This window comes from Echiichthys vipera, assembly GCF_963691815.1.
Source record: "Echiichthys vipera genome assembly, chromosome: 18".
NCBI lineage: Eukaryota > Metazoa > Chordata > Actinopteri > Perciformes > Trachinidae > Echiichthys > Echiichthys vipera.
In genome coordinates this window covers 15,988,470-16,013,018 of record NC_139843.1, presented here as the reverse complement: position 1 = coordinate 16,013,018, position 24,549 = coordinate 15,988,470, and the positions used below count along the sequence as shown (strand labels likewise).

Below are 24,549 nucleotides of genomic sequence, written 5' to 3'. Positions count from 1 at the left end.
ATGGAGGGACGGTGTGCTGTGGAGACTTGGGCAGAGTTTGGCTTTTTCTCAGGAGCCCCGTGCACACTGAGGGTGGAGTCCGGTGTGGGGACAGATGTGTTCCTCTGTACTGGCAGCGATGAGGTCTATGTGTTCAGCACCCAGGAGAGAAAACTTACGGCAAGTCACTCACATAGACAGAATGAATGAACCGTGTATCCACGTTGTTGGTTTGCTTGACTGTGTCATGGTGTGTGTTTGCAGGCTGTCCTCCTGTTCCCTGGTCCTGTGAGCGACCTGGTTGAAAGTCATGGCCAGCAGCTCCTCTTTGTCGCGTGTAGCAGCGGAGTTTATGGTGTTAGTTTAAAGCTTCTGCTATCCAGGTATGAACCTTCATATAGGTGGCCCAGTTATACTGCAGAAGAATAGATAGTCCCTCTAGTTCAGAGATCTTCAACAGGGGGTCCGGGACCCCCAGGGGGGGTCCTCAGATTTACTGCAGGGGGTCCACAAAATTGTTTGATAATCTTTCCAACGTTTTTGTTTTTCAAAAATATGTCTGAAAATATACATTTACATGAATGCACCATATTATTAGCAAAGATGCATTTTGGAAAAACAAATAAATACATTTACACAACCTTGATAGGTTTACTGGATTATAGGTAAGGTAGCCACTAAGGTAGTCACTAAGGTAGCTACTGATGTAGCCACTGAGGTAGCCACTGAGGTAGCCACTGAGGTAGCCACTGATGTAGCCACTGAGGTAGTCACTGATGTAGTCACTGAGGTAGCCATGCACAGATACAGTTGAGCTTTAGGATTTAATGTGCCTTCTAAATGTATGTTTAACATTAACATATGATGTATAAACATATGATTATGTTAATAATGATTATTGTTATATCTCAGTATTGTATGCACCATAAAAAGCTGTGTGTATAGACTTCAGGTCGCCCTAGTTGTTAGGCCCAGTTTAATATGCAACTCAATTTAATACTATGTTTGTAGTAGGGCGTCCCTGCTTCGTCTCTCTCTCAGCTAAGGAGTCATTGGCCTCAAAATGTGAAGACCCCTGCTATAGTTCATAGATAGTCCGAATAATCACAAATAACCACTGATGTGTTCTATTAACACTGCTGTCACTGCCTCTTACTAATGTGACCTTTGTCCTCTGCAGAGCTCAAAGCTCCCCAGCTGATGCATCCTCCAGTCCAGCTGAGCTGAAAATCTCCTCTGAGTTTCTTGTTATTGGAGAAGAAGAAGTGTCGTCATTGCTCCTCGCTGGCTCTGTGCTCCTGACTCTTTCCCGGAGAGGCGCGTCCTGGACATTGACTCTGTACAAATCCTCAAACTATGAGATGCTTAGTTCATTCTGTCTACCACTGGTGTCAGGAGTGGTACAAAATGACACTGAGGGGAAGACAGGAAGGAGAAGAAGGCCTGTGCTGATTGGTGTCCATTCTGGCGATGCAACGCCACCACCTTCCCCCTCCACTTCTTCAGAGGCGACTTTAAGTAACGGCCACGTCCGTCTTGAGCCGGTCCTCTTCAAACTTCTGTTCGGGATCGACGCCTCCCTTGCCAAGTCACCAGTCATCCTTTGTGGCCTGCCAGATGGGTGCTTGTGTTTTCTCCCCCTGCGTCTCCCGGGATCGCGGCCTCGAGTCCTGCAGAGCCTTGAGCAGCCGGTTGTATTTGTCGGAGCATCTGTTGTCATGGAAACGGCTCCGGGACACGCACAGTGTCTGGTGGCAGTGGGTGAACTAGGGAGAGTGGTGCTGATCAAAACGGAAAAGGGGAGTTCAGGTGGAGGGGGCAACAGAACTGGTTTTATTGAGGGGAGCGTACCCGGACCCGTCCTGTGTGGCTGTGTGGATAAAAAACGTCTTTACTACAGCACTGGGTCCGACCTGCTGGTACTGGATCTGTCAGAGGGATCATCTTGGAGAGAAGGCCAAGGAAGTCACAAGGAGACATTCAGTAAAAAAGACTCTGCCCTCCAAAGCCCTACCAGTTTCAATGTGTGTAGAGTCGTCACCTTGGCTGAGCCTACATGCAACACTGCAGGTAAGCAGGCCTAACGTAGAAGTGTGGGAACTATTGCCCTCTGGCAGCCTTTGCTTTCAGGTCACACCACTACGATTTTAAAAATGAACCAACAGACGATTATGGTAATAGATATGGTTGAGGTGTGCGGTGTGAAGTTAGGTCAAGTGCTGAAAAATGTACCGTATCTTTTTCCACAGAGGTGACTTTTGAAAGCAAATAAATGGGAATAAGTGTGAGACACTGACTCTCACTGCAGCATGTGTCTTTCTGTTTGATTAAAGGTATTTTTCTTCTAGAGTTTTGAAAGCCATTATATTTATTCAGTAGAAGCATTAAAGCAATGACAATTAGATCATTGCCAGCAATGCATATCTTTTTACGATCCACGAGGAAGTAAGAAGTTATGAGAGAAAACACTGTTTACACAAGTAACTAAACGCGTATTTAAGCAACAAAGTGTGCGATTGGAGTGATTGGACCGATAGAAACTGATGTAAACGTATCAGCACCACCACAATAAAACATCATCAGAAGTCCTGTTGAAAGACACAGTGTCTGAATACGGGCTGTGTGCATTTCTCTGTGGATTGTGCCTTTTGATACTTTCACAGTATTTATATAGCACCTCGACCTGCTTTATAATGAAAATCTCACTTTTTACAATATGGGACGTTTGATTGCTTTTCCATAGCAGGTGAAGTTCAGCTGCTGGGGCTGTCTGTCAGAGGGCAGCTCCAGAGGATTACCCTACCTGCGGGGAAAGAGGATGCAAGAATGTCCAAGGTGCCTTCCACTCAGGTGGGCCGCAGCATCAGGGACCTCCTGTCTGCTATAGGGGACGTCTGTGACAGGTAAACCCAACACAATAGACATTTTTTTGTAGTTAACATTATCTCTCTGTTGATATGAATGTGATTTTCCTTGTTTTCTGTTAGAGCGTCAGTGCTGAAAACTGCCATCAAATCCAAAAACCAAATTCTGAGGCACCTGAATCAGCTGCTCAACATCAGTTTCCTGCTGATAACCAGTACAAGTAGTAAGGAGCATCCTCCCATCCAGGAGAAGCCAGTCAGATGTCGTGGCATGACCAGTTGGAGCAGGCTGCTTCAAAAAGACTCCCTGAACCTGACGTGTGTCCTGGATAATTCAAGTCCTTATGTCTTCGAACGAGGCTGGACACTGAGCGTCGCCGTGTTTCCTCTGTCCAATCCTCCTGCTGCAGGAGGAGAAAGCTCCTCCACAAATTTTTCATTCCCGTTCCAAAATCTCCATCCAGGGGAGGCGTTAGAAGTGTCGCTGCCCCTTGCAGTTGCAGGCGAAGCATCCTTCCCTGTGACGGTGAGCTGCTCGCTCATCTTCTCCCTCTCAAGTCTCCTGAAAGAGGAGGCTGCGAACCTTCCCGGTCTGCAGAGCAGCTGCTTCACTTTGCCTTTGAACACACTGACAGTGGATTGGTTGCATGCCTTGCAGCTGAACGATGCCACGGCCACCTATAAAAAAGCTCAATCTCAATCCATCAACACAACAGATACAGTCCAAGCTTTTTTAAGCTCACGCTGGATTAGGTGCAGTGGAAGAGGGGCGGGAGGAGGAGAGAGCTCTTCAAAGCCTGAGGGAGAGCAGTATTCAGTGAGATTACGGGTGTCGTCAGAGTTACTGAGGGACACTCTGGAGTTGAGAAGGTCAGATTTGGACGCTCAAGGGCCAAAGTTGCCTCCCCAAATCGTGTGCCGATCTCTACTGGAATGGCTGATGTCTGAAGGTCCCGGAGGAGTGACGACGAGGCATTCAGGGGACAAGATTGCACTCAGAAGCTCAGTGGTCCACGCTCGAGGTCCAAACGGACACTTAGTCAAACTTACTGCAAAAGAGGTAAAGAATGATCTTGTATTATGTTGATAAAATTGGTGGTGGTGATGTGGTCCCATCACAGTTGGCTTTATCTTGTATTATGTGAATAAACAGATGTGTTTTCTTTGTTCTCCAGGTAAATGTAGGTGAGGAGAGCATGACGAAGGATGAGTCCCTGACCACGGTGGAGGTTCAGGTCGAGAGCTCATCTATAGCAACAGTGTGTGGACTGCATCACGCCGTGCTGCGCCGGTTACAGGTACAAACACCCACTGACTTTCTTTTCAGCATTTTCAGAGAAACTTAGAGGTTTGAGTTTTGTCTGACAGTTTGATTTTTTTGTTTTGTTATGATTGACACATGTAATGGATGTTTTTGAGGAGGATCGGTTAATGAAATCTGCTGTTATCTCAGTCACAAGTGCACACTACAGGATTATATATGTGCTGCATGTGTGAAAGGGAAACTACAGACTACGTCCATCTGGTTCTGTCCTGAGTTCATATGAGAAATTGGCTATATACTGATGTGACTCAGCTTGCTCTCACCAGGCTTGATGGTAATGCGGGTGTTGCTTTTAGATGCAGATGTGAATGTTATATTTGAAATTCCTGCACAGTCACAGTTGTCTGCTCTGTTCCTTCACACAGACTCTGTCGCAGAGGGCTCCTGAGAGGGCCACTTCCACAAAGAGGGTCCAGAGTTTAGGTTTAAGACAGGCACTGCAGCGGGCGGAGGTACTTTAGTCCATTAGGGCTGCAACTTACAATTGTTATTAGTTCCTAATCATTGTCTTTTTTTCAGCGAGCTATTACATCAATGAACAAATAACCTTTTGATGTACTGACAGGTACAGGTTACAAATACCAAAGTGACGTCATCAGGGACAGTCAGAAATATTCCAGAAGTAAATTAATGTTATTGTTGGTTAAGCTAGGACCAGTCAGGCCAAGACTTTTATAAGACCATAGAGATACTCAATAGGTTTTTGTCATTAGCCCTATTCGGACGGGGTTAGTTTAATGTGGGGGCGTGCGGTAAGATAATTTTTATCAGAGGTTTTAGTCCTGTCCGAATGCACCATGTCAGTAATTATTCTGGAGAATGTCAGTAATAGTTACGGCGATTTCAACTTCTGTGAAATGGTCCAGAAAAAATACCACAGGTAAAACTAATCCCGACTGAATACGTCCTTCTGTAAAACATATGTTGATATTCCGTCATATCCCGTCAATGCATAGTTTCCACAAGTCCACAAGACTTTTTTTAGATAATTGATTCTGTCCTTTAGTTTGGTGTTTACTTAATTTTGTGATATCAGGAAGCTACGTAGCACGCGCATGGCCACAGGGAGGTGACGTAGTGCGTAAACCGAGTAACCCCTCCCACCTCTGGTAGAATACAGGGATTTCTTAAGCCTGTGCGAATTGGCCATTTATATTACAGATGTCCCTAGGTAAGACTGTTTTACTTTTATGAAACTAATCCCGTCCGAATATTGCTGTTATCAATGATTGTGTTTAGTATCTTGGTGTTATTCCTTATTTTAACCTTTCTTCTTTGTCCTCCTCTCATGTCAGCACCTGTTGCAGCAGATCCAGCAAACTCGTGTCTCAGGGGCCTTCGGTGGGGGCGTGTCCACGGTGCAGATGACCCGCTCTCTTCTGAGCGTTTACCGAGAACTCAGAGAAAACCCCCTCCTTATAATTTAACCCCCCACACACCACCCCCTGCCCCCGGCCGAGCCCACACAGCTGCCCTCTGTCTCCGGTGTTCTGTGACCCGTCTTTGCAGCCGAAGCATGAAAAATAATGTCCATAATTGTCATTGCTATTGTAAAATGTGCTTTTGCGTCACTGTAAATGACTGCCACTGTTTTGCATTTTACACTAAGAGCTTCTGACTCATTATTTCCATCATTCTTATTTTGTTGATGGAGCTCAAACGAGAATGAGCACCCACAGCACTATTTTTTTCGTGGGTGGTGTTCTTCAGCTCAATCTCACTATACAAACTATTTCAATCAGCCTAGTTTTTAACAGTCTGCGCATTCAACTCAAGTCTCCTAAAGTGTCAGACATTCATGAACACACTGCAGTGTTCTGGTCATGGATAACATCCCTAAAATTAGCACCAGTGATGTACACTCTGAAATGTGCCTAAGACATGCAGTAGTCTGCATGTTTTAAAGCTCCTGGGAGGCAAGATAAAGCACTTAATACACATTCATTAGAGTCTACGGTGAATACATTGTGTTTGACTCTTACTATAAACAGGCTGATCTCTTAAGATTCGACATTGAAAAAGGAACCACTGTTTGGTCATTTTAATGAGGCATAAAGAAAACAAAGGATAATCTTATTTGTGATTATAAAGTGGAACCTGTTTTTCCTCTATAGTCACTTTAGGTGAAGACATGTTTTCTTAAAAAGAATGTGAACATTTATTCTCTGAATCATCAAAAGGAGAGGATGACAGCAGCCATTCCTTTGTCCAAATAACAAACACTTTCTTCAATAAGGAACTGGGGGGAAAAAAGACCTGTAGCAGGATGACAAGAAACTAAAACTTGAGGTCAACCTGTAACCGTCTGACCACAGCTGGTGGGTGTCTCTCTCCACAGAGGTTGCTCAACCTGAGAAAAACATGAAAACTACCGCTCCCCCAACAGCACCACATCAAAAACTGGAAACAACACCTGCTCCTCGTACGCTCTAACATCATTTATAAAAGCACTGGCCGGTCTGTGGACAAGACTATATGATCTCATCCACCAATAACAGAAACAAACCAGTTACACAGCCACAACGTGATGGTGCGTGTCAGACAGTGGACCCTCGAAACAGCAGTGAATCTGAATTTCCTCCTCTAATCCACATGACAACAGCAGACCTTTGAAACCGCAGAAGCAACGAATCAGCACTAGCAGAGGATGAAGAAGAAGAAACCCCTCCTATGCTCCTACTGTAGATTCTTCCTCTTCACAGATATTTAAATGCTGCTTCTACAGTAATGCATTAGTAATATCCAATCCAATATAATGAAGAACTTATTGTGTAATCTTGATACTTTGTGTACATTCGGCTGCTGATGTTCTTTTTTTTTTTTTAGGTAGCCTTAATTGTAAATACAGGATTGTCTTTTAACCTTAAATCTTCCACCATCACTGATTCACACTTTTTTTTTTATTTTTTTTTTAAATGAAGCAATGTCTATGTGTGACCCTTAATGACCGGACATGTCCCTATATGATATGATTTGTGAGCAGTCCAACCAAAAGAGTGATTTTTCTTGAGTTATGGGGACCCAGAAAGATGAAAGTATTTCACAAGGAAGAAAACATTTGATAAAAATTCAGAAAGTACTAGTAGTGTATTGTTGATGTCTAGGGTGCTTACATGCAAAAAAAGAATACATTCATGTCTTTTAGTTCACACTGGCTTCTCACAAACAAACCAAGAGGAGGAAACAAATAGTTGCACAGACTGACTTGCAATCGGCCATTGAATTAGACCTTTCCACGGGAGTCAATGGAGCGATGATGATGCAGGATGACAGTCGCTAAAAAGGTCTAATAAATGAGTCACCTGTGAGAGCAGCTCTAAAAGGTGTAAAAGTACCTTTAGACAAATGTGGCTTTGTGTCCAATATGCGTGAAATGCATCATGATTAAAGCAAAACATAACCAGCCATACAAGTGCATTTATTATCTTTATGTTAATAGAAACAGCAGAAGTGTAGAAAAACAAAACAAGGACAAAAGCAAAATCCACCCCTTTGCAGTTGCAGTGATCTTATTCGCACTGCTTCCATGTATGAGACCAGGGTGCAGATCCGATGTTAGGATTTTTTGCCCGTATGCAACTCATACCATGCCACCATAAATCACAACTTCATAAAGGCTCATCATATCATTCACAAAGTAGTGCACAGGGAATAATTTACTATGCTTACCTCTATTGTTTAAACAGCCAACATATCACTCTTTACTTAACTGTTATATTCGTGAATCATCATTTTTAGGGTCTCAGGCATGTAATGCCTATTTACTCCCAATTCTTCTCACCATCTTCCTTTCTCCCAGTGTATGGAGAGTAAATGGATGAATATCAAAATATGAAGCCCTAACCAAGTTGTGTAAACTAACTGATTATGTATTTACAACGGCATTTATACTGGTAAACAGTTCTAAAAAACAATACACGCAACACAAGTTGACCAAACAAAATTATTTGTTCCACCATTTCAATCATTTCTTTTTAGATGGGAAGTCTGAAAATACATACCCCCCCCCCCCACACACACACACACACACACTTTAGTGCGTGCTAAAGTGTCCCCTGGGAGCCAAGACGTGTGTTAAAGTGCCCTCTTCAATAGGGAAGATGCGCTATATGTGCCTTTTTTTTCCCTTTTTGCCACTGCCCTTCAAAAAGTCTGTGCACGCCACTGTTGTTTATAGATCCATCCAAACTCCTTAATCCCTGTACCAGCATTGGAAATAAACTATTGCCAATGATGGTCTTGAACTGGGCTCAATTTGCTTTGGACTGTCTTGACTCTGACTCGACTGGACATAGTCTTGGACTTGACTTGGACCTGATTGGTCTACAGCCGTGAAAGGAAGATTTTTTTTTAATCAGATAATAAAAAGATCTTGTAGTGATTGCTCATTGGAAAAACAAAATCTAAAGGAACAACACAAAAATGGTTGTGTCCATTCACACTTCTGTTGCTGCTTTGAGAACAAGCACTGATTCCAAAGCATCATTCACTTCATCAAGACTGTTGTTGGCTGAATATGGCCACTTGTTCACATCTCTTCTCCCCCTAAAGAGTCAGTTATCCCTGTGAGTTCTCTGTTGCAACAGGAAGGAGAGAAAAAAAGTGGGATCAGATTAGAAACAGGCTGCAACTAGTCTCTGATGATTAACTGCCTTTCAGTGCCACAGAGTTTAGATGAAGCATCTTGAGTGGTGAATAGCAGCTGGTGAACTCAAAGATGACAGGAGTCAGATTTAGGACTGATATTGGATCGTGTCAATACTCCCACAGGGCTGAACTGCTCAGGCTGAGTCCGTCTCCCTTCAGCGTCCCTCCCTGGTCTCCACGCAGGTATTTGCCGTTCTTGCCACGGATGGCGAGGCGACCACGCTCCAGGAGCTCCAGAGTGAAATCCTCAGGGGCCTCGCCGTCCGAGCACACCAGTCCGGCACTGTTCACGTACCAGAACCGACCGTTCACGCCTGGGAGTTTGAACACAGAGAGGAGAGCAGCGGCGATGTGTCACAGTGGACTGTACAGGAGTGTGGTCAAGTAATGTACAACACCTGATGGATTTCATCACTAAAACACAGACTTGGTTTGTGAGAAGGGAGCACAAAGGGAAGCAGGGATTTGAGTGGGTAAGCCTACATCCTGACCTTTGATGTGGTACGCCCCATTACTGAACTGCAGGGTGAAAATGTCGTAGACTGATCTGCTGCCGTCCAGTGTGTTGGAGTTCTTGTGGTGGCAGATGAATCCGTTCTCTCCTCTCAGGATCAGCATGGGTCGGTTGATCAGCTTCAAAGTGAGCTGCTCGTCCTCGCCTGACAAAGGGGTGACGGGGAAAACCATGAAAACACATCTGACGGAACAGCAGAGAAGTGATAGGGAGGAGGTGCATTAGTGAAGAGACGGTAGAGGAGAACAACACCTTAAATGGTCTCTTACCTATGGAATCACTGACAGCAAGTAGTTGGCCGTTCTTCTTGGTGCAGATGTATTTTCCATTGTTAGCCTGTAGTGCCACCTTGTGGCCCAGCCACTCCACAGAAAACATGCTGTTTGCTGACCTGCAGTTGGGAGAATGGGTAAAATTGAAATCTGTAAAGTACCTACTAACTCCAACTGTCACATAAATGTAGTGCAGTAAAAAAATAATACAACAAGTCTCTCTGAAATGTAGTGACGCATACAGTAGCATGAAATTGAAATACCCAAGTCAAGTAAAAGTACCTCAAAAGTGTACAGTACAGTTTGAGTTAATGTACTTGGTGACTTTTCACTGCTGGAAACATTGTTATTACTTGTTGGATGCACATGTGAGACTAAAAAAGGTAAAGCATGTCAATTAAGAAACACTGAAGTTTTTATGATATTATATTCGTCAAGATGTGTTTAAGAGTAGAGCTCATGTACTCAAACCAGTGATTTATATGCTGTTGCCTGTCATCTCATGCATGCAATCAAGTGATCAAGATCAAGACCAATATATCATTTCAATGACAAGTTGTCTTGTGTTCTGTGATAATGTTGCATTCTTCTTAAAATATATATCTACTGAGTCGGGGATTAACCTTATCTCTTATAAAGCATCCACGACTGCTTTTTTAACTTGTGGACTCACAGGTCAAAGTTTATGTGCAGTAGTCTAGTGGATGTGATTAGAAATGAACAATTATATTTGGATATTGAGGTCTAACCATGTGATGGTGCAGAACAGTTCCTTTAGTAAACCTATATCATATCTGAAATATAAAAAGTAGAACTGACACATACACTTATGTTGTATGTGTCAGAGCATCCACTCACACTTCAGTGGCAGTACTCTGGATGCCTCCGTGGGCGACCAGATCCCAGTGGTTCCCCTGGCTGGTGCGGAACATACACTTCCTGGTTTCCTTGTCGATCTCCATCTGAAACGTCTCCATGTCTGTCTCATCTTCCTGATTGGCTGCGAGGCTTACTCCTTAGAGGGGCATAACAAGCTTAACATGTAGGATCCATCCATTAACTGCCGCCCATTATTATTTTTTTAATGATCCCTTCAATCATTATCATTCAAAAATGATTTTAAAATGGCGGGGCTTAAAGAGACATTCGCTAAAATGGAGCATTTCAGACAGAGGGTGAATGCAGGCATATTCAGACAGACAGTATGAGAAAAAAAAAATGATTTTTTAAACATTAAAGCATGAAAACATGTTCTAGCAGAAAAGAAGAATGCAAGTATGAACCTGAAAATGAGCACGATATGGGGCCTTTAATATGTATGTTCACAGAAATACATCTGATTGTACTGAATAGGTGTTATTTGTGCATGAAATAAACAAATACATCTACAGACCACTTTTTTTTTCCCTTTCTCGTTTCTCAGTGCCAAGTTGAAAACCAACAAAGTAATTTGGCAAAATGGCGACATAGCAGTGTTCTAATCAGGTTGTATTGTTATGTTTAGCTTGGCCCAGCATGAAAGAGTTGGTAATCACGTTTGATTCTGGTATGTTATTTTTTAAGTGATTCCATCTTAAACTGCACCCTTGATCTGAGGTGCCAGGCCTATACGTTCCTGAAGGGTAAATACATTTTCACTGATTGTGGTTCTGGATGCATTTATGGACTGAATATATGCATATATTGTCTCACACATGCAATGAAAGTCAAGCTAGATAAGCTATCACACACAAAACGTGTAGAATGTATACTTCTTACATTAATATGTGCTACACCGAGATAGCACTCACTCCGCATTTATAGAAACCACTCAGAAACCAATTATTTTAGCATTTTCATCGCTGACACATCAAACAGTAATGGTGTCAAACACGTGAGAAGCAAAGTGACATCCCTCCCTCTGTTTTGATGGGTGGTTTGGCTTTGCAGGTTCATAATAATAATAATAATATACATCAGATTTATACAGCGCTTAAAAAAGGGGAGATTTACCAGTCTATTAAGCTCTTCTCTATCGGAGAAGTCCTTTGTGACCATAGAATGGGCCGCTTTAATATTGTCTACTGTCAGCATTATCATAAGTGTTGGCAGAAAACACAACTATTGTTTGTCACCACTGAGAGACAGATTGCAGAGAGCTCAATCCCAAATTAGATTATCTCTCAATGCTCCCTTGGTCACCCTTCTCTACTTTCCTCCCTTCCCCCATCTCTCCTTTCTTGCCCCTGACCCCCTCTACCCCCACCTCCCACCCTCAACCCACCTCGGGCCCTGCCTATCTGCCCTCTTCACAGCGGGGCTCTGATATAATCAGCTTTCAAGGGCTACCCGCCCAATCCCTCAATCCCCTCAATAAAAGAATAAAGGAAAAACAGGAAAAGACCAGAGGATTTTATGGTCCACACTTAGCGGGATGTACAGATAATTACCAATCCCTCTCAACCCTTGAGCTAACGGCATGATGAATGATCAAACATATGGAGAACGTGCTAAAAAATGTAACTGTGTCAACTGGTTTTATATCGTTTTAAGGACCCAAAATATATTAATACATAGAGGGGACTTTTATTTAATCAATAAGAAACAAACTCTATTTGACAAAACAAAAAAAAGAATGACTGGAACCTCAGTTATGGGTAACCTACAGGCATGAAAAAAAGACAATTTTCTCCTCCAAAACAATCATACAAAAAACAATGTTTACTAATATAAAGTCTGGACTCCGTTCCGAGAATCAGGTCAGATGTTTTGTTTTCTTGCGATTTTGTGCAGCCCGCATTATAGAAACCAACACGCCCACTTCATCCCTGTTATTTCTCACACATTTGCACAGACTTTGTAGGGAGCTGGCAGAGTTGGTTTGGTCCGATTTGCAGTCCATGTGTGAAAAGGGGCTTTAGTCTAGAGATGGTTCACACCAGATGCGATGGCCCCAAAGAACGCGAAGAAGATTTCATACAAAGTCAATGTACAGACGCACTTATACACAATTTCAAGATGGGCGATATAGTGATATAGCAATGTTGGGTCCATCGCCTGATTGCGTGAGTGGAAAATATTTAACATTTCAGACGATTTGCGTGAAGTTCCTTGTGATAACATCCAGGTGATCACCTTATCTTTATTTATATTTTCAGTGATCGCCATGGATGTTTTGTCTCACAACAGCACAAAAATGAAATCCTCCCAGGGCCTTTTTCAATGTTAATAGTTGTTACACGCAGCATACTCTTCATCTGAGAACTCATTTCTGTTCTTTTAGAAGCGTTCAGATCCCTGGTTAGCACTAGCATAACTTCCCCTTTAGAAACAGTAGAGTAGCTTCATTTGGCTTTCTGTCTGGATTGGAGCGATGATCCAAATATAATCAAGCGATGCGATACTGACGTTTCTTTTGATTAAATTGCGGCCAATGTGTCCGGTCTGACCACAGATTAACAGAGACGAGACAAGCCATGCCGGTGGTTCAGTAAGGCTGTATTTAGACACAATGGTGCTTTTATTGGATGCAAACTGAATGCTGAATGAATCTTTAACACAAAATCTTCCAACTAAACTGACTATACCTAATCAACATTGTCACTGAATGAGCATTTTGGAAGTCATGGCACTGGATCCCAAGTTGGAGATTTGGTGCGTTTATAGCAGCAAAGTCGAGGCAGTTGAGGTAACTTTATAAGGTTCTCTCATCAGTCCGAACTTCTCTCAAAAGCACCACTTGGATTTGATCTTGACCATTGTCCAATTCAGAGCTCCTGTCGTCTGAGCTAGCTTTGTCAATCTCCAGCTCCAGTTATGCTTTTATCACAAGTTATTAACCTGAGCTCACTATGAGAGGCTACATCGAGTGGTAAAGGCCACTGAAAGATGCATGCATATAAACTACATCTGCATCATTCAACAGTCAGTGCGTTTACATGCAGTTTAAAAACCCTATTATATTCGGGTTAAGGACATACCCGGTTTCTGGCAAGAAACCACTACAGGGCTTTAGCACATATTTTCCACTTGCCTACAGTTGCTGGAGGCTCCCTGACGAAGCATTTAAGGCAGAGCATCGGTCATTCCTATTAAAGTTGCTCAGTAGCGTCTGAAGCCAAAGAAAGTTGAAATTCTGCAGCTAAAAATACCCAGATGACCAGTACTGTTTCTGCATTATGGGGCACACAGAGCAAGCACACTAGAGACTTCCTGACTTCTAACTTGAATGGAGATTAAACACCATGTTAACACCATACCCTGGGTAAATTATCGAGGTTCTCATACCCCGGTCAACAGACCTAGAGAACTCCTTCAGTTCCTCGATTATTTGTGCATTAACAGCTTTCTCAGATTGTTATTGGTTTTCTTGTCTGCGCATGCTCCCCACTCCGCGGCGGTGGCTTTTGACCCCGAAATAGAATAAACCAGAAAGCAACCGCGTCGGAAACAATGTGAAAAAAAACAACTATAATAGAGTGTTACCTTTAAACCAAGGGAGGACTTTGCAACGGCAAGTAACATCACTACCAAAAAGACCAGATTCAGTCGGATTCTGTCCAAAAGTCGGCCGCTTGTGATTTTGACAAAGGTGAACCGGACAAAAGATGTATTCAGTCCAGCTGTATGCTGGCAGGGCTCCGTCACTTTCCCATTCAACTCCCGCTCATGTATACTGGGGGAACTTCAATAATCCCATCATCCCCTTTAAGGCTATTTTCAAGCGATGCAAATTCACGTACCAGTTTGAACGACCTGGTTAAAGCAGTTTTTTGTTTGAAAAAAAAAAGATTGATTAAAATTCTAATACCAGTTTTCAGCCCTAGACTGTGGTTCATGTCAGTGTGAATCCCATTTTGGGCAGTGCACATGGCTCTCTCACAGCATTTGCCTTAATTTGATATCTATCCATAGATACAGGCTGGAGGCGGGAGAAAGGGAATGACATGCGACAAAGATGTCATGGTTACTGAGCTACCGGGACCCTTTAATCACATCATATTCACACCTGATAAACTAGGTATCATGAATTCTTACAACTGGTGAAATTATCATTGATCTTAAGTGCATTTGAAGAATATATCTCTGCCCCTCTATTCCGCACCTATGCCTGGGGGCCCATCACTCTCATTCTCTCTCATCCCGACTCAATGTCATGCTTTGTCTACCTATTCCATGTGTCCATTTCACACTAATTCAACCCAGAAATGATCCTCCGACAGGGCTCAGCTGGGACCTCGCAGCCACTGTCTGATAGATGAGAGGGGACAGAGGAAGAGAGACGCATGGAGGAAGAGAAAGAAACAGAGAATGGGGAGAAAGAGATTAGATACGCTGAAATCCAAGACAGCAATCTGAGGATATCAATAGCTGTGTTGGTGACCATCTTTGACACAGCCGTTGGTCAAGCATACAGAATAAGGTGTTGTCATCATATCCACGACCACTGATAATTAACACGGCACACTCCCTGGTGCATCTACACAAACACGCGTCAGCAGTGCCATATTCTAGATCAGACCCCAGATCCAGCTCCACTTTCTGGTGTTGTCCTACCTGCAGGCTGCAAGTGGAGCAGGCCTCACTAATCCATCAGCGATAGCTGGCTCTGACATCTATTATTAATGGTAAGCTGATGCTCTTTCTCCCAATCCTTCATCCACAACTGCATTTTCTGAGGTTTTTTGTTTATTTTAGTCCAGTATTTTTTTCCCATTTATCTGTTCCTTTGCTGTGTGTGTGTGTGTGTGTGTGTGTGTGTGTGTTTGTACATGCATGCGTCACGTGTGTAATCTATTTGTGTGCACGTGTTCATGTGTGTTAATGGAAAGTTTGTCTCTCTGGACTGTCATTAATGTGTCACTCTCAGTGCAGAGTGGACCACGGGGAGGTGATGAGAGACATGATGACAGATCTACACATAACACACACACACACACACACACACACACACACACACACACACACACACACACACACACACACACACACACACACACACACACACACACACACACACACACTACAGACAATAAAGAGATGAAGAACATTCCACTGCTGTTTCTTTAACACTTTTATATCTGAATTCATGGTACCTCATCATCACAGCTGACCCCCTTTTTTTTACTAACCCATTTACTGTATTCATATTCACTTTTAAATAGATAGCCAATGTGACTCATCTGCACTAAATGGAGCAGATTTAAAGATGCTAATATGTGTAAAGACACAGTTGACATGAGGGAGGAGAAAGATCCCACACATGCTCCTATTGTCCTCAAGTCCTTTGAGACTTGTATCCTCCTTTCTCTGCTTTCCATTTTTCCTCTTCCTCCCCTTTAATCATCACGTTGAACCGAGATGTAGAAGGTTACAGGGTGTATTTACCCAAGTACTGAAAATTTCTGTGGTACTAGCATGGAAGGATTTTTCCATTTTGTCCCACTTTTAGTCCAACTTCACTATTTAACCTTTCGCCTAACATAGATTTTTGTCTTTAACAGTTTGTTTCCATGATTTCCAGCAGCGCATCAGTGCTCACTGATGTGCTAGGGGGTAACCGGGTTGGATTAGCAGGTTAGAGCAGGATCCAGAGGGGCAGAAAGCTTTGGCCCCAGGTGAGAGACAGCTTGGGTTTCTGAAAGCAGACTCTCCCTTCGCCTTCCAGGAACAGGGGCCGACTTCATCAATAATTCAACACACCTCGACTCACCACTCGCCGCAGCAGGATGGTATGGTTGTGTGTGGGCGAGTGTGTCGGAGGAAGATAAAGCTTTTGTTTGTGCAGAACAAGTGTAGGAAGAGAGAGAGAGAGAGAGAGAGAGAGAGAGAGAGAGAGAGAGAGAGAGGGAGAGAGAGAGAGAGAAAGAGAGAGACAGGGACAGAATATCGGTAAAAATATGAGCATACTGCAAGTATTTCCGTCTGTGCATACGTTTGTACAAAAAGCTGCTCTATATACTGTATGTATTATACTGCACCGCATCTTTCCTTCTCTTCAACCATTCAGTTTACAGTGCTCCCAGTCGTTTAGTTTCTGCCTGAAGCTCCCACTAGTACCCAGGAACAATGAGCTGGGAGAGATTCAGTTACATCACCAGGGGCTTAAGTAACTCGACCCAGCCGACAAGAATCTGCAGCCTGAGGATGGGTGTCATGGCCAAGTATGCTGACAAGCACTGTTGGTGTATGCTAATCCACCCCAAATCCAGTTTCAAATCAGACCAGCAAACCATTTCGACCATCAACAACTAAACATTTGTCCAAGTCCGTCTAGTGCACTTCTGGTTACATGAAACATGATCATTACAATCACAATTTTTCTAGTTTTTACACTGATCAAAGAAATCCAACCTTGTTTTAGAGGGGGAAAAAGCCAATGAGGAACAGGTGTAATCCATCAGTATAGTAGTGTTGTGTCGTGCCTACATGCTGATCAAATAACGCACTCCATGGGCGCTGTCACAAGGCCGAAGAGTAAATACATAATACAGTATCAACAGAGCGTTACTCCACAGCATATAGGTTACAAGCAGCTGTTTCAGTAAGCCTGAGGGGCAAAAGTGTAGTGTTAACACTGTTGCCCAACAAAGCCAGGAGGTACATTTGAGAGGGAGTGAAAGGGGATTTAAGAAAAGAACATCTCTGATAGATTATTCGGCAAAACTTTCTATGTGCTGCGTTTTATGAGGGGGTATCCACCATTACAGGAACGCAAGGCCTTCTCCGATAACATTTAAACTCATTCATGAAAAATTAATTGTAAATTGTTGTTGAGAAATCTGTTTCTGTAACTTTCTCCAACATGGGTGTACAATAAATCTGTCGTTTTTACCAAACCACCCTTTGTGGCAATATTTAACACCGACATTGGACTCACCTAAATCAATTGCAGCCCTAAACCGAATGGCGTATTCGTCTCAGGTCTCCTAGATGAGGCTCTCTTATCAACCTCATCTATCTTGTTTTCCTGGAAAGATGCGACTGTCCAATGAGATGTCAATGCATGCGGATGAGCAGACTACATTACCCATAATTACCATGCATCCCTTATCGGTTGTCAATCATTAGAGAGTGGCCTATTCACTCAACCATGCATATTTAGCATGCCCACAACTTCCTGTGAATTGTAAGCTCAGTTTTCTGGGGGCGTATCAGTGCACAGCAGGAACTGTAGTTGTTGTAGTATTTGTTGCCCATCCTCTCCATTATGTATGTGTGTAGGTCAGTGTGTGTCAGCTAAAGACTCATATGACCACCCTCAGTGGCACATAAGGTCAGCCTTTGGCCATTTAATCAGACATTTGGGATCCTTTGTAAGACTTTAGGGAACCCAGGAAGCTGCAAGATTTGCTGCTTGTGAATGCATGCCAGGCCTCATGGCAAAATACCCTGCTGATGTGTCTGTGTTTTCTTTACCTTGTCTTATGGAGACATATCGCCCATTGGCGGCCATCAGAACCACCTGTGGGTGGCTCTCCTCTAGGTCAAACAGTTCATCTTTGCCCGGCTTGGAGCACCGCCCAGACCTCAGGGTGCCCGTCGGCCCCATGGGAGACAGATACTTCCCCTCACAGTCTTTAAAAGCCAGCTTGCCGCACTTCAGCTCTAGCGTGTACGCTGTGGCCCTCCCGCTCTGCATCAAGAGCTTCCCGTCATTGCTGAGGAAGCGGGTGTCGTAGGTCTTAAGGCAGTACTTCCCCTCCAGGTAGACAAGGGTCAGGAGTGCTGCCACACCCCAGGGAATGTTCATATCCACAGCGATTTCCCCATCCTCCATAGACAGGTGGGCATAACGCTTGCGGGCCACAGACAGCAGATTAGCCTGCGGATGTAGAGCCAGGTGCACAGCCCACAGCTCAGCATCTGTGATCACCTGGGCGAAGCAGGACAGGAAGTCCCGAGAGCCACCAAAGAAGCGGAGGTGCTGTTCAGACTGCAGGGCCCAGCGACCGTCTGATTGAGCCACGATGAGGAAGCGGCAGTCTGAATTTTGCCCATCAGCCTCACAGGTGACTTTGCCGTCCTTGTCAGAGGCCAGGTAGCGTCCCAGGTGGCTGCGCAAGTAGACCACCTGGGTGTCCTTGGAGTCCTGCTCTAGAGTCCATATCTGCTTCTTCTTCAGGCTGGGCGCTGATGCATTCACCTGAGAGACAAGGGAACACTTCAACATAGAGCATTAAGACTTTTACATACTTAGTCTTGTATACTTAGACAAGTGTATGCTTAAAAGACTTCATCCCTGTACAAAGTTCAGTCCCTGTACCCCTCGTCTAACAGAGTATTTTGAGTAAGTAAGAACGATGATTTCCTGTTGTGTACAACATGTGAGAAAGGACAGCTTTGAGACACAGGTAAATACGGCCTATGTTACAATTCTTGTTTTTTACCGGATGACGTGTTTGTACCTTGAAGCCAAAGGCCTCAGCAGTGAGGTAGCGACCTTCATGGTTGATTAGACCAAACTGCAACTTCAAGGGACGGTTCCCATTAGCAGGCATCTTCACCTGTGGATTCAGGGACGTGAGAGACAGAAGGAGGACAAGGGCTGAGACGAGTTAGGTATAGCGGGAAAGAGTGGGCAGGGCGAAAGAGGGTAGACCTGACATGGGATGCAGGAGTGAGGGGTGTTCATAAAAAAAGGGGGTGGGGGTGGGTATAAAAGGGTTTTTAAAGAGGTGAGGAATAAGGAAGAGGATGAAGTCATGGAGAATGATGAAATGAGAAAGTCTTAAAGACAGGAAATCAATTCATTAAGGTACTGTATATAAAGCACTCCCAAGACCACAAATTCCTTCCCCCGCCCATGGCTTCATTATACATTTTTCCAGCTACAGCCTCCTAATTCACTTACTGCGGTTTTGTGGCTTCCCCTTTGCAGTTTCTGCGGGCTCTAATTCCAGCTCCCAGATTTAAGAGGCTTCTTTCACCAAGCGACTTCTTGTAATTCTCTCTCTCTCACTCCTTCTCTTGTTGGCTCTCAGTTTCTGTTGATCGGGTCTCCCAGCTCCCCTCCGCCACTACCTCTCCTCACCCTAATCAGGCAGCAAAGTCTTGAGTCAACCTTGATCTCTCTTCAGTCCCGAGCCCGGCTTCAACCTCTTTTTCTGTAGACTAATTTTATTCTCGACTGCTTATCTCCACTTCTGCAGTCCACCCTCTCCCTCTCCCTCGTCGAACAAGTACTCTCCCGCCAAGTCTAACTCTTGTTTTTACTTGACTTTTTATTCACACCGAAGGCTCAATCAACTGGTCCCCCTGACTAGTCTTCCCTGGGTCCCCCCTCCCTCCTTTGGCTCCTTTTTTTTGACTATCTGTAGATCACATCGAATACACTGACCTTCTTCTTCACCTTCCAGGTTCCTCGTTTGTCAGACAAAAGTTTGATCACTGAAGAAGAACATCCTCCACGGTCCTGCAAATTTTATGGTAGCGCATTGAAGGACTCCTTCACTCTTCCCCTAAACATAAGCCGTCCATCACAGCTGAACTCAGCAACAAAGGGCGCTTGCCTCTGTAGTCTTAAGCCTCCCTCTGTCGCTTTTTCCTCCCATCCTCTCCTTCTCTCTCTCTGCCTTTCTCTAACCTGCCATGTGTATAATCCTGCCTTTCTCTGCGCTTTATTCTGAGCTCTGCACTTCGCCTCTTTCTGTGACACATAAAGACAGGTAAGTAGAAACAATACACGCACACACACACACTCACACACACGCACACATGCACACACAGCGCCGGGTAACCAGAGCGCTCCCTGTGTCTTTGGGGTAGTTGCCTGAGTGCGGCTCGCCTTACTTGCCTATGCTGGGGGTTTAGTTACACACCTTCTCTGATTGCAGGCTCTCTGGGTCAGTCCTAATGGGAAATGTGTCTGAGAGGCCGAGGGACTCACACATCACATCCAAACTGGGGAGACAAGCAGAGGGAAAGGAGATGGCGGATGTTTTAAAGTACACAATAATAAGTTAATCAACATATGGGGTTTTGAATGACTGTGTGTGCAGCAAGTGTGTGTGTGTGTGTGTGTGTGTGCCAATCAGCCTATTATAAGTCTACTTTGCAGAGTAAACAGACGTGTCTGTTCCTGAATCCATCTAATCCTCAACCCAATCATCCCAACCTGGCTAATCTACAGGGACGACCCCTCCCCACTCCACACACACACACACACACACACACACACACACACACACACACACACACACACACACACACACACACACACACACACACACACACACACACACACACACACACACACACACACCTCTGCTTGTCAATAGCTATAAACATACACAGAGACTCACTGACCCACAGCAACATGTTTGTCATCACACCACACACACACACACACTCACACACACAAAGGTCAGAGGAGGGTCCGAGGGTTCATAGTAAACACCACCCACCCAAAGATTTACTCTTCCTGACCCAGACTTGAACTGCTGCGCTTTACGCAAAATGTGATAAACAATGCGTCTCACACACACACACACACACACACACACACACACACACACACACACACACACACACACACACAGGCCCACACACACACACACACACACACACACACACGCACGCAGGCACACACGCACGCAGGCACACAGATACTGAAGGACAGCAGTGGTGTAATTTAGTGTGTGAAGACTAAACAGACCCCACATTTCTAAGATGCTGGCTTGAGATCAGCTTCCCTTATACAAGTCTGAAACGTAATGTTTCCACAGTAATGGCAAAACTTAGATACAATAAGAAGACAGGAATAGACCAGTCTCTCTGCAAAAGAAGACACTGATGTCATGTCCTGTTTTGAAGGCGTTTTGGAGAGGATTCATACCTAAGCCGTATGTCGTTATTTAGATTATTATATAACCAACTGTCTCTTATACACTAACTCAAAAACAAAAGTTGCAATACTGATAATTAGCTATGTGAGTAGTCTATAAGAGGAGGACAATTATATTATTTATTTGACTATTGATTGAATGATACAAGTTAGTGTACAGGTCTCACGTCATACTGATGTAAGCTACTACACAAGGCTCTATTGCTCTGCAGACAGGAGGTCCGGGTCAGGCCAATATGAACCTTGCAAACTCATCTTCAAGATTTGGGTTTGAGTTTTAGATTTTCTTTTATCATGTATCATTCGATTGAATGGCATGTGGCATTCAGACAAAGACCATAAAAGGGACATTCAAGGGCTTTAGCTGGGTACAACCAGTTCTCTAAGGTATAGTCCATCATCCCAACTCTCTCGTCCACCTGTGCCTTCAAAAACACACTTAATAATGTGGATAAATCACTTCACTTCAAACGTTCGCTCCGCTTCTCTACTCGGACAAGCCATCTGATCTCCTGTTGTTAAGAGGAGCCACATCGTGCATGTGCATAATGTGTGTAACAACACTCCTATCTTTAAAATTACAAAAATAAATTGGAAATTAGAGATTCACATTTCCCTCATCGGGGAAACATTTGCACTCTCTCTCTTTCTTATATAAATACACACAAAATATGCATACTTAAACACACACACACACACACACACACACACATAGAAAACACTGCAGAAATTGGGAGAAAAAAAGGAGACAGATCATAAAAGTCGTCTACTGTTATTGTTATCAGTGCTATTATTTTCATTACTATCACTATTATCACTATTACTGTACTTCCTCCTCATATGTGTCCTATCCCACGCTTCATTAGCTCGCTCTTTGTGGCCCCCGGGGACTGCGTCATTGTCTGCTGTTGTGCCGGCACTCCTGCTGCCGTTGGCGCAGTGACGCCTGTCGATAGCCAACCAGATGTTTTTTTTTTTTTTATTCCCCCCAACCCCTTATTGTGGGACGGCGGCTGTGCAAGGTTCACCGTGGCAACCGTGGAATGGTGCTTTAGAAGCCATTACAGCGGTCCTCTGATGACACTCAAATAGCTATCATTACACCTCCTCCAAGGAGACGCGGGGAAGAGGAGGAGGAGGAGGAGGAGGAGGGAGAGAGGGAGAGATGAGGCAAGGGGGAAGGAAGAGGAAAGGATGGGTGGTATATTGGAGGAGAAGAAGAGCGAGGGGAAAGGAGTGAAAGAGAGGAAAAAGGCTGAAAGGTGACCGGTGGGAGATGGGTTAAGTGTAGGGAGACGGTGGGAGAATCGGCAAATTACACGGGCAGGCGGGGATGGAGAACCATGTTAAAAAATATAGAAGGTGCACGGAAGAAGGGATGAGAGGGGAAGGGAGCGACTGAGGGAGAGAATGGGGAATTCAAAATGACCGTTCTGAGTTAACAGCCTCCAGCCTTTTTCTACCCTATTAAGTTCTATTCTGCCATTACTTGGGACTGCGGGGGGCTACCTCATACCCCACAGTGCCCCCCCAACTCTTACTGACACCCCCCTGCATACACACACACATTCACACTCCCTTCCTTTCAACACTCTTTCTCAGTTTCATCCTCTTCCTCCTTCTTTCCCACTTTAAGACCCCCTCCTCCTCTCTCTCGTCTTCGGGTTCAATTCCAGAGGTTGTGAACTGAATGAAAGAGAGATCACTTGGATCAATCTCTAAGTCCACCGGTTGTCCTTGATATTGCAAAAAGCATGCCCTGACAAGCTATTGCTGGTGTCTAGCTTTGTCAACTTCCCTTCCTCTCTTCCCTGACACATTATGAACCTGTTTCTGTAAAAAGAATAAACTAGTATTGGACCCAGATTTGTAATTAACATGTATACTCAGTTAAGCACGACTGTCTAAAGGCCGGGTTATGCTACAGTGGTTCTTAAAATGTGTACATGACGTACCACCTCAGAAAAGATCAGGCTCTCGAGTACCACGTCTAAGACAGATGTTCAAATACAGCAGCGTAGGCCGACCCTATTCAGCTGCGGACAGGCAGGTTGTTTCCTAATCAGATTATTTATTGTTGTCTGTGATGACTTCAGTTTCAGAAGGACTGCTCCAAATATTCTCCTCCTGATCCACATTTCTCTTCCTAATAGTTCCCATTTGGAGCCACGATTGCAGTGTTTTCAAACCAATCACTTTCCTTCTGCTCACTCTCGTCCATCACAGCTTAGCTCGTTACTCATGAACGTGAGCACGTAGCAGGCTGTTATTAAAACAACAATATGACAGGAAATGCTGAACTTATTTTAAATTACATTTCATGGATCCTAAAAGTTGAAGTAATTTCTTTCGAAATGTTGTAGTATTTTGATAGTTTTACGTTTATTTAGTAATTAATGTTTTTCCTTTTTTATTTTGGAGATTCTTTGCGAGTATCTCAGTTTGAGAACCAATGTGCTAGAAGATATGACGGCCATGTTGGGGATCAAAGGGAAAAGGGGACAGGAAACAGGAGACCAAACTTTGTTGCTCATTCTGAGTACTTTTACCACTTTTTCTTAGGTGTAAAGATACCTGCATTCAGTGAAAGAGAGTGAAAAAGATCAAATAATAATAACTTAACTGTTTACCTAGAAGATGTTGTCTTCTTTTTATCATAATACACATGTTTTGTAAGAAATATAATAGATTGAGAATGGATTTCTTTTCTTTACACGCATGGGGGTGAGCAGAGGTGAAAATAAGTCTGAGGATGCTGCCACCGCCACAAGAGCTTTAGTGACCGACTGTAACCAAGATCTGACTGAAATGTCAACGGAGACGGATGCAAATGAACTTAACACACGCTCACACACACTTTATTCCCAACATGAACGTTGAAAACTGGCTTTTAACACGTGGAACATTTCTCACCACCTCTTGATTCCTCCTTCATCGACGCACCTCCATTTCTTTGCACCTCCTTGTCTCCTTCCCACGGCTCCTCTCCTCACACAGCAGAGGACATCCCAGACTTTTGAAAGTTGAAACTTGACGGAAAAAACAAGTGTGTAAGAAAGTCCATGCATTTTTACATTTTGTGTATTTTTAAGCATCTTCCACACAAACTAATCTAAATACATCTA

At 43.9% G+C, this 24,549-nt stretch overlaps 2 protein-coding genes across 2 annotated transcripts; one reads left to right on the top strand and one right to left on the bottom strand.

Annotated features, from left to right (window-relative positions):
* On the top strand, positions 1–5,594 carry faap100 (FA core complex associated protein 100; the record flags this gene model as incomplete). Its single annotated transcript, XM_083932295.1, has 8 exons — positions 1–159; positions 244–362; positions 1,160–2,049; positions 2,726–2,882; positions 2,967–3,903; positions 4,019–4,141; positions 4,533–4,619; positions 5,463–5,594. 8 exons carry the CDS (start codon positions 1–3, stop codon positions 5,592–5,594), a joined length of 2,604 nt encoding a protein of 867 aa, XP_083788421.1.
* A 3,328-nt stretch (positions 5,595–8,922) lies between these two features.
* Positions 8,923–20,425, bottom strand: fscn2b (fascin actin-bundling protein 2b, retinal; the record flags this gene model as incomplete). Its single annotated transcript, XM_083932299.1, has 7 exons — positions 20,400–20,425; positions 18,987–19,085; positions 17,998–18,724; positions 10,459–10,615; positions 9,598–9,719; positions 9,306–9,473; positions 8,923–9,128 (listed from the first exon to the last, which is right to left on the bottom strand). Exons 2-7 carry the CDS (start codon positions 19,077–19,079, stop codon positions 8,923–8,925), a joined length of 1,473 nt encoding a protein of 490 aa, XP_083788425.1. The 5' UTR covers positions 19,080–19,085; positions 20,400–20,425.
* Between the last annotated feature and the right edge of the window lie 4,124 nt (positions 20,426–24,549).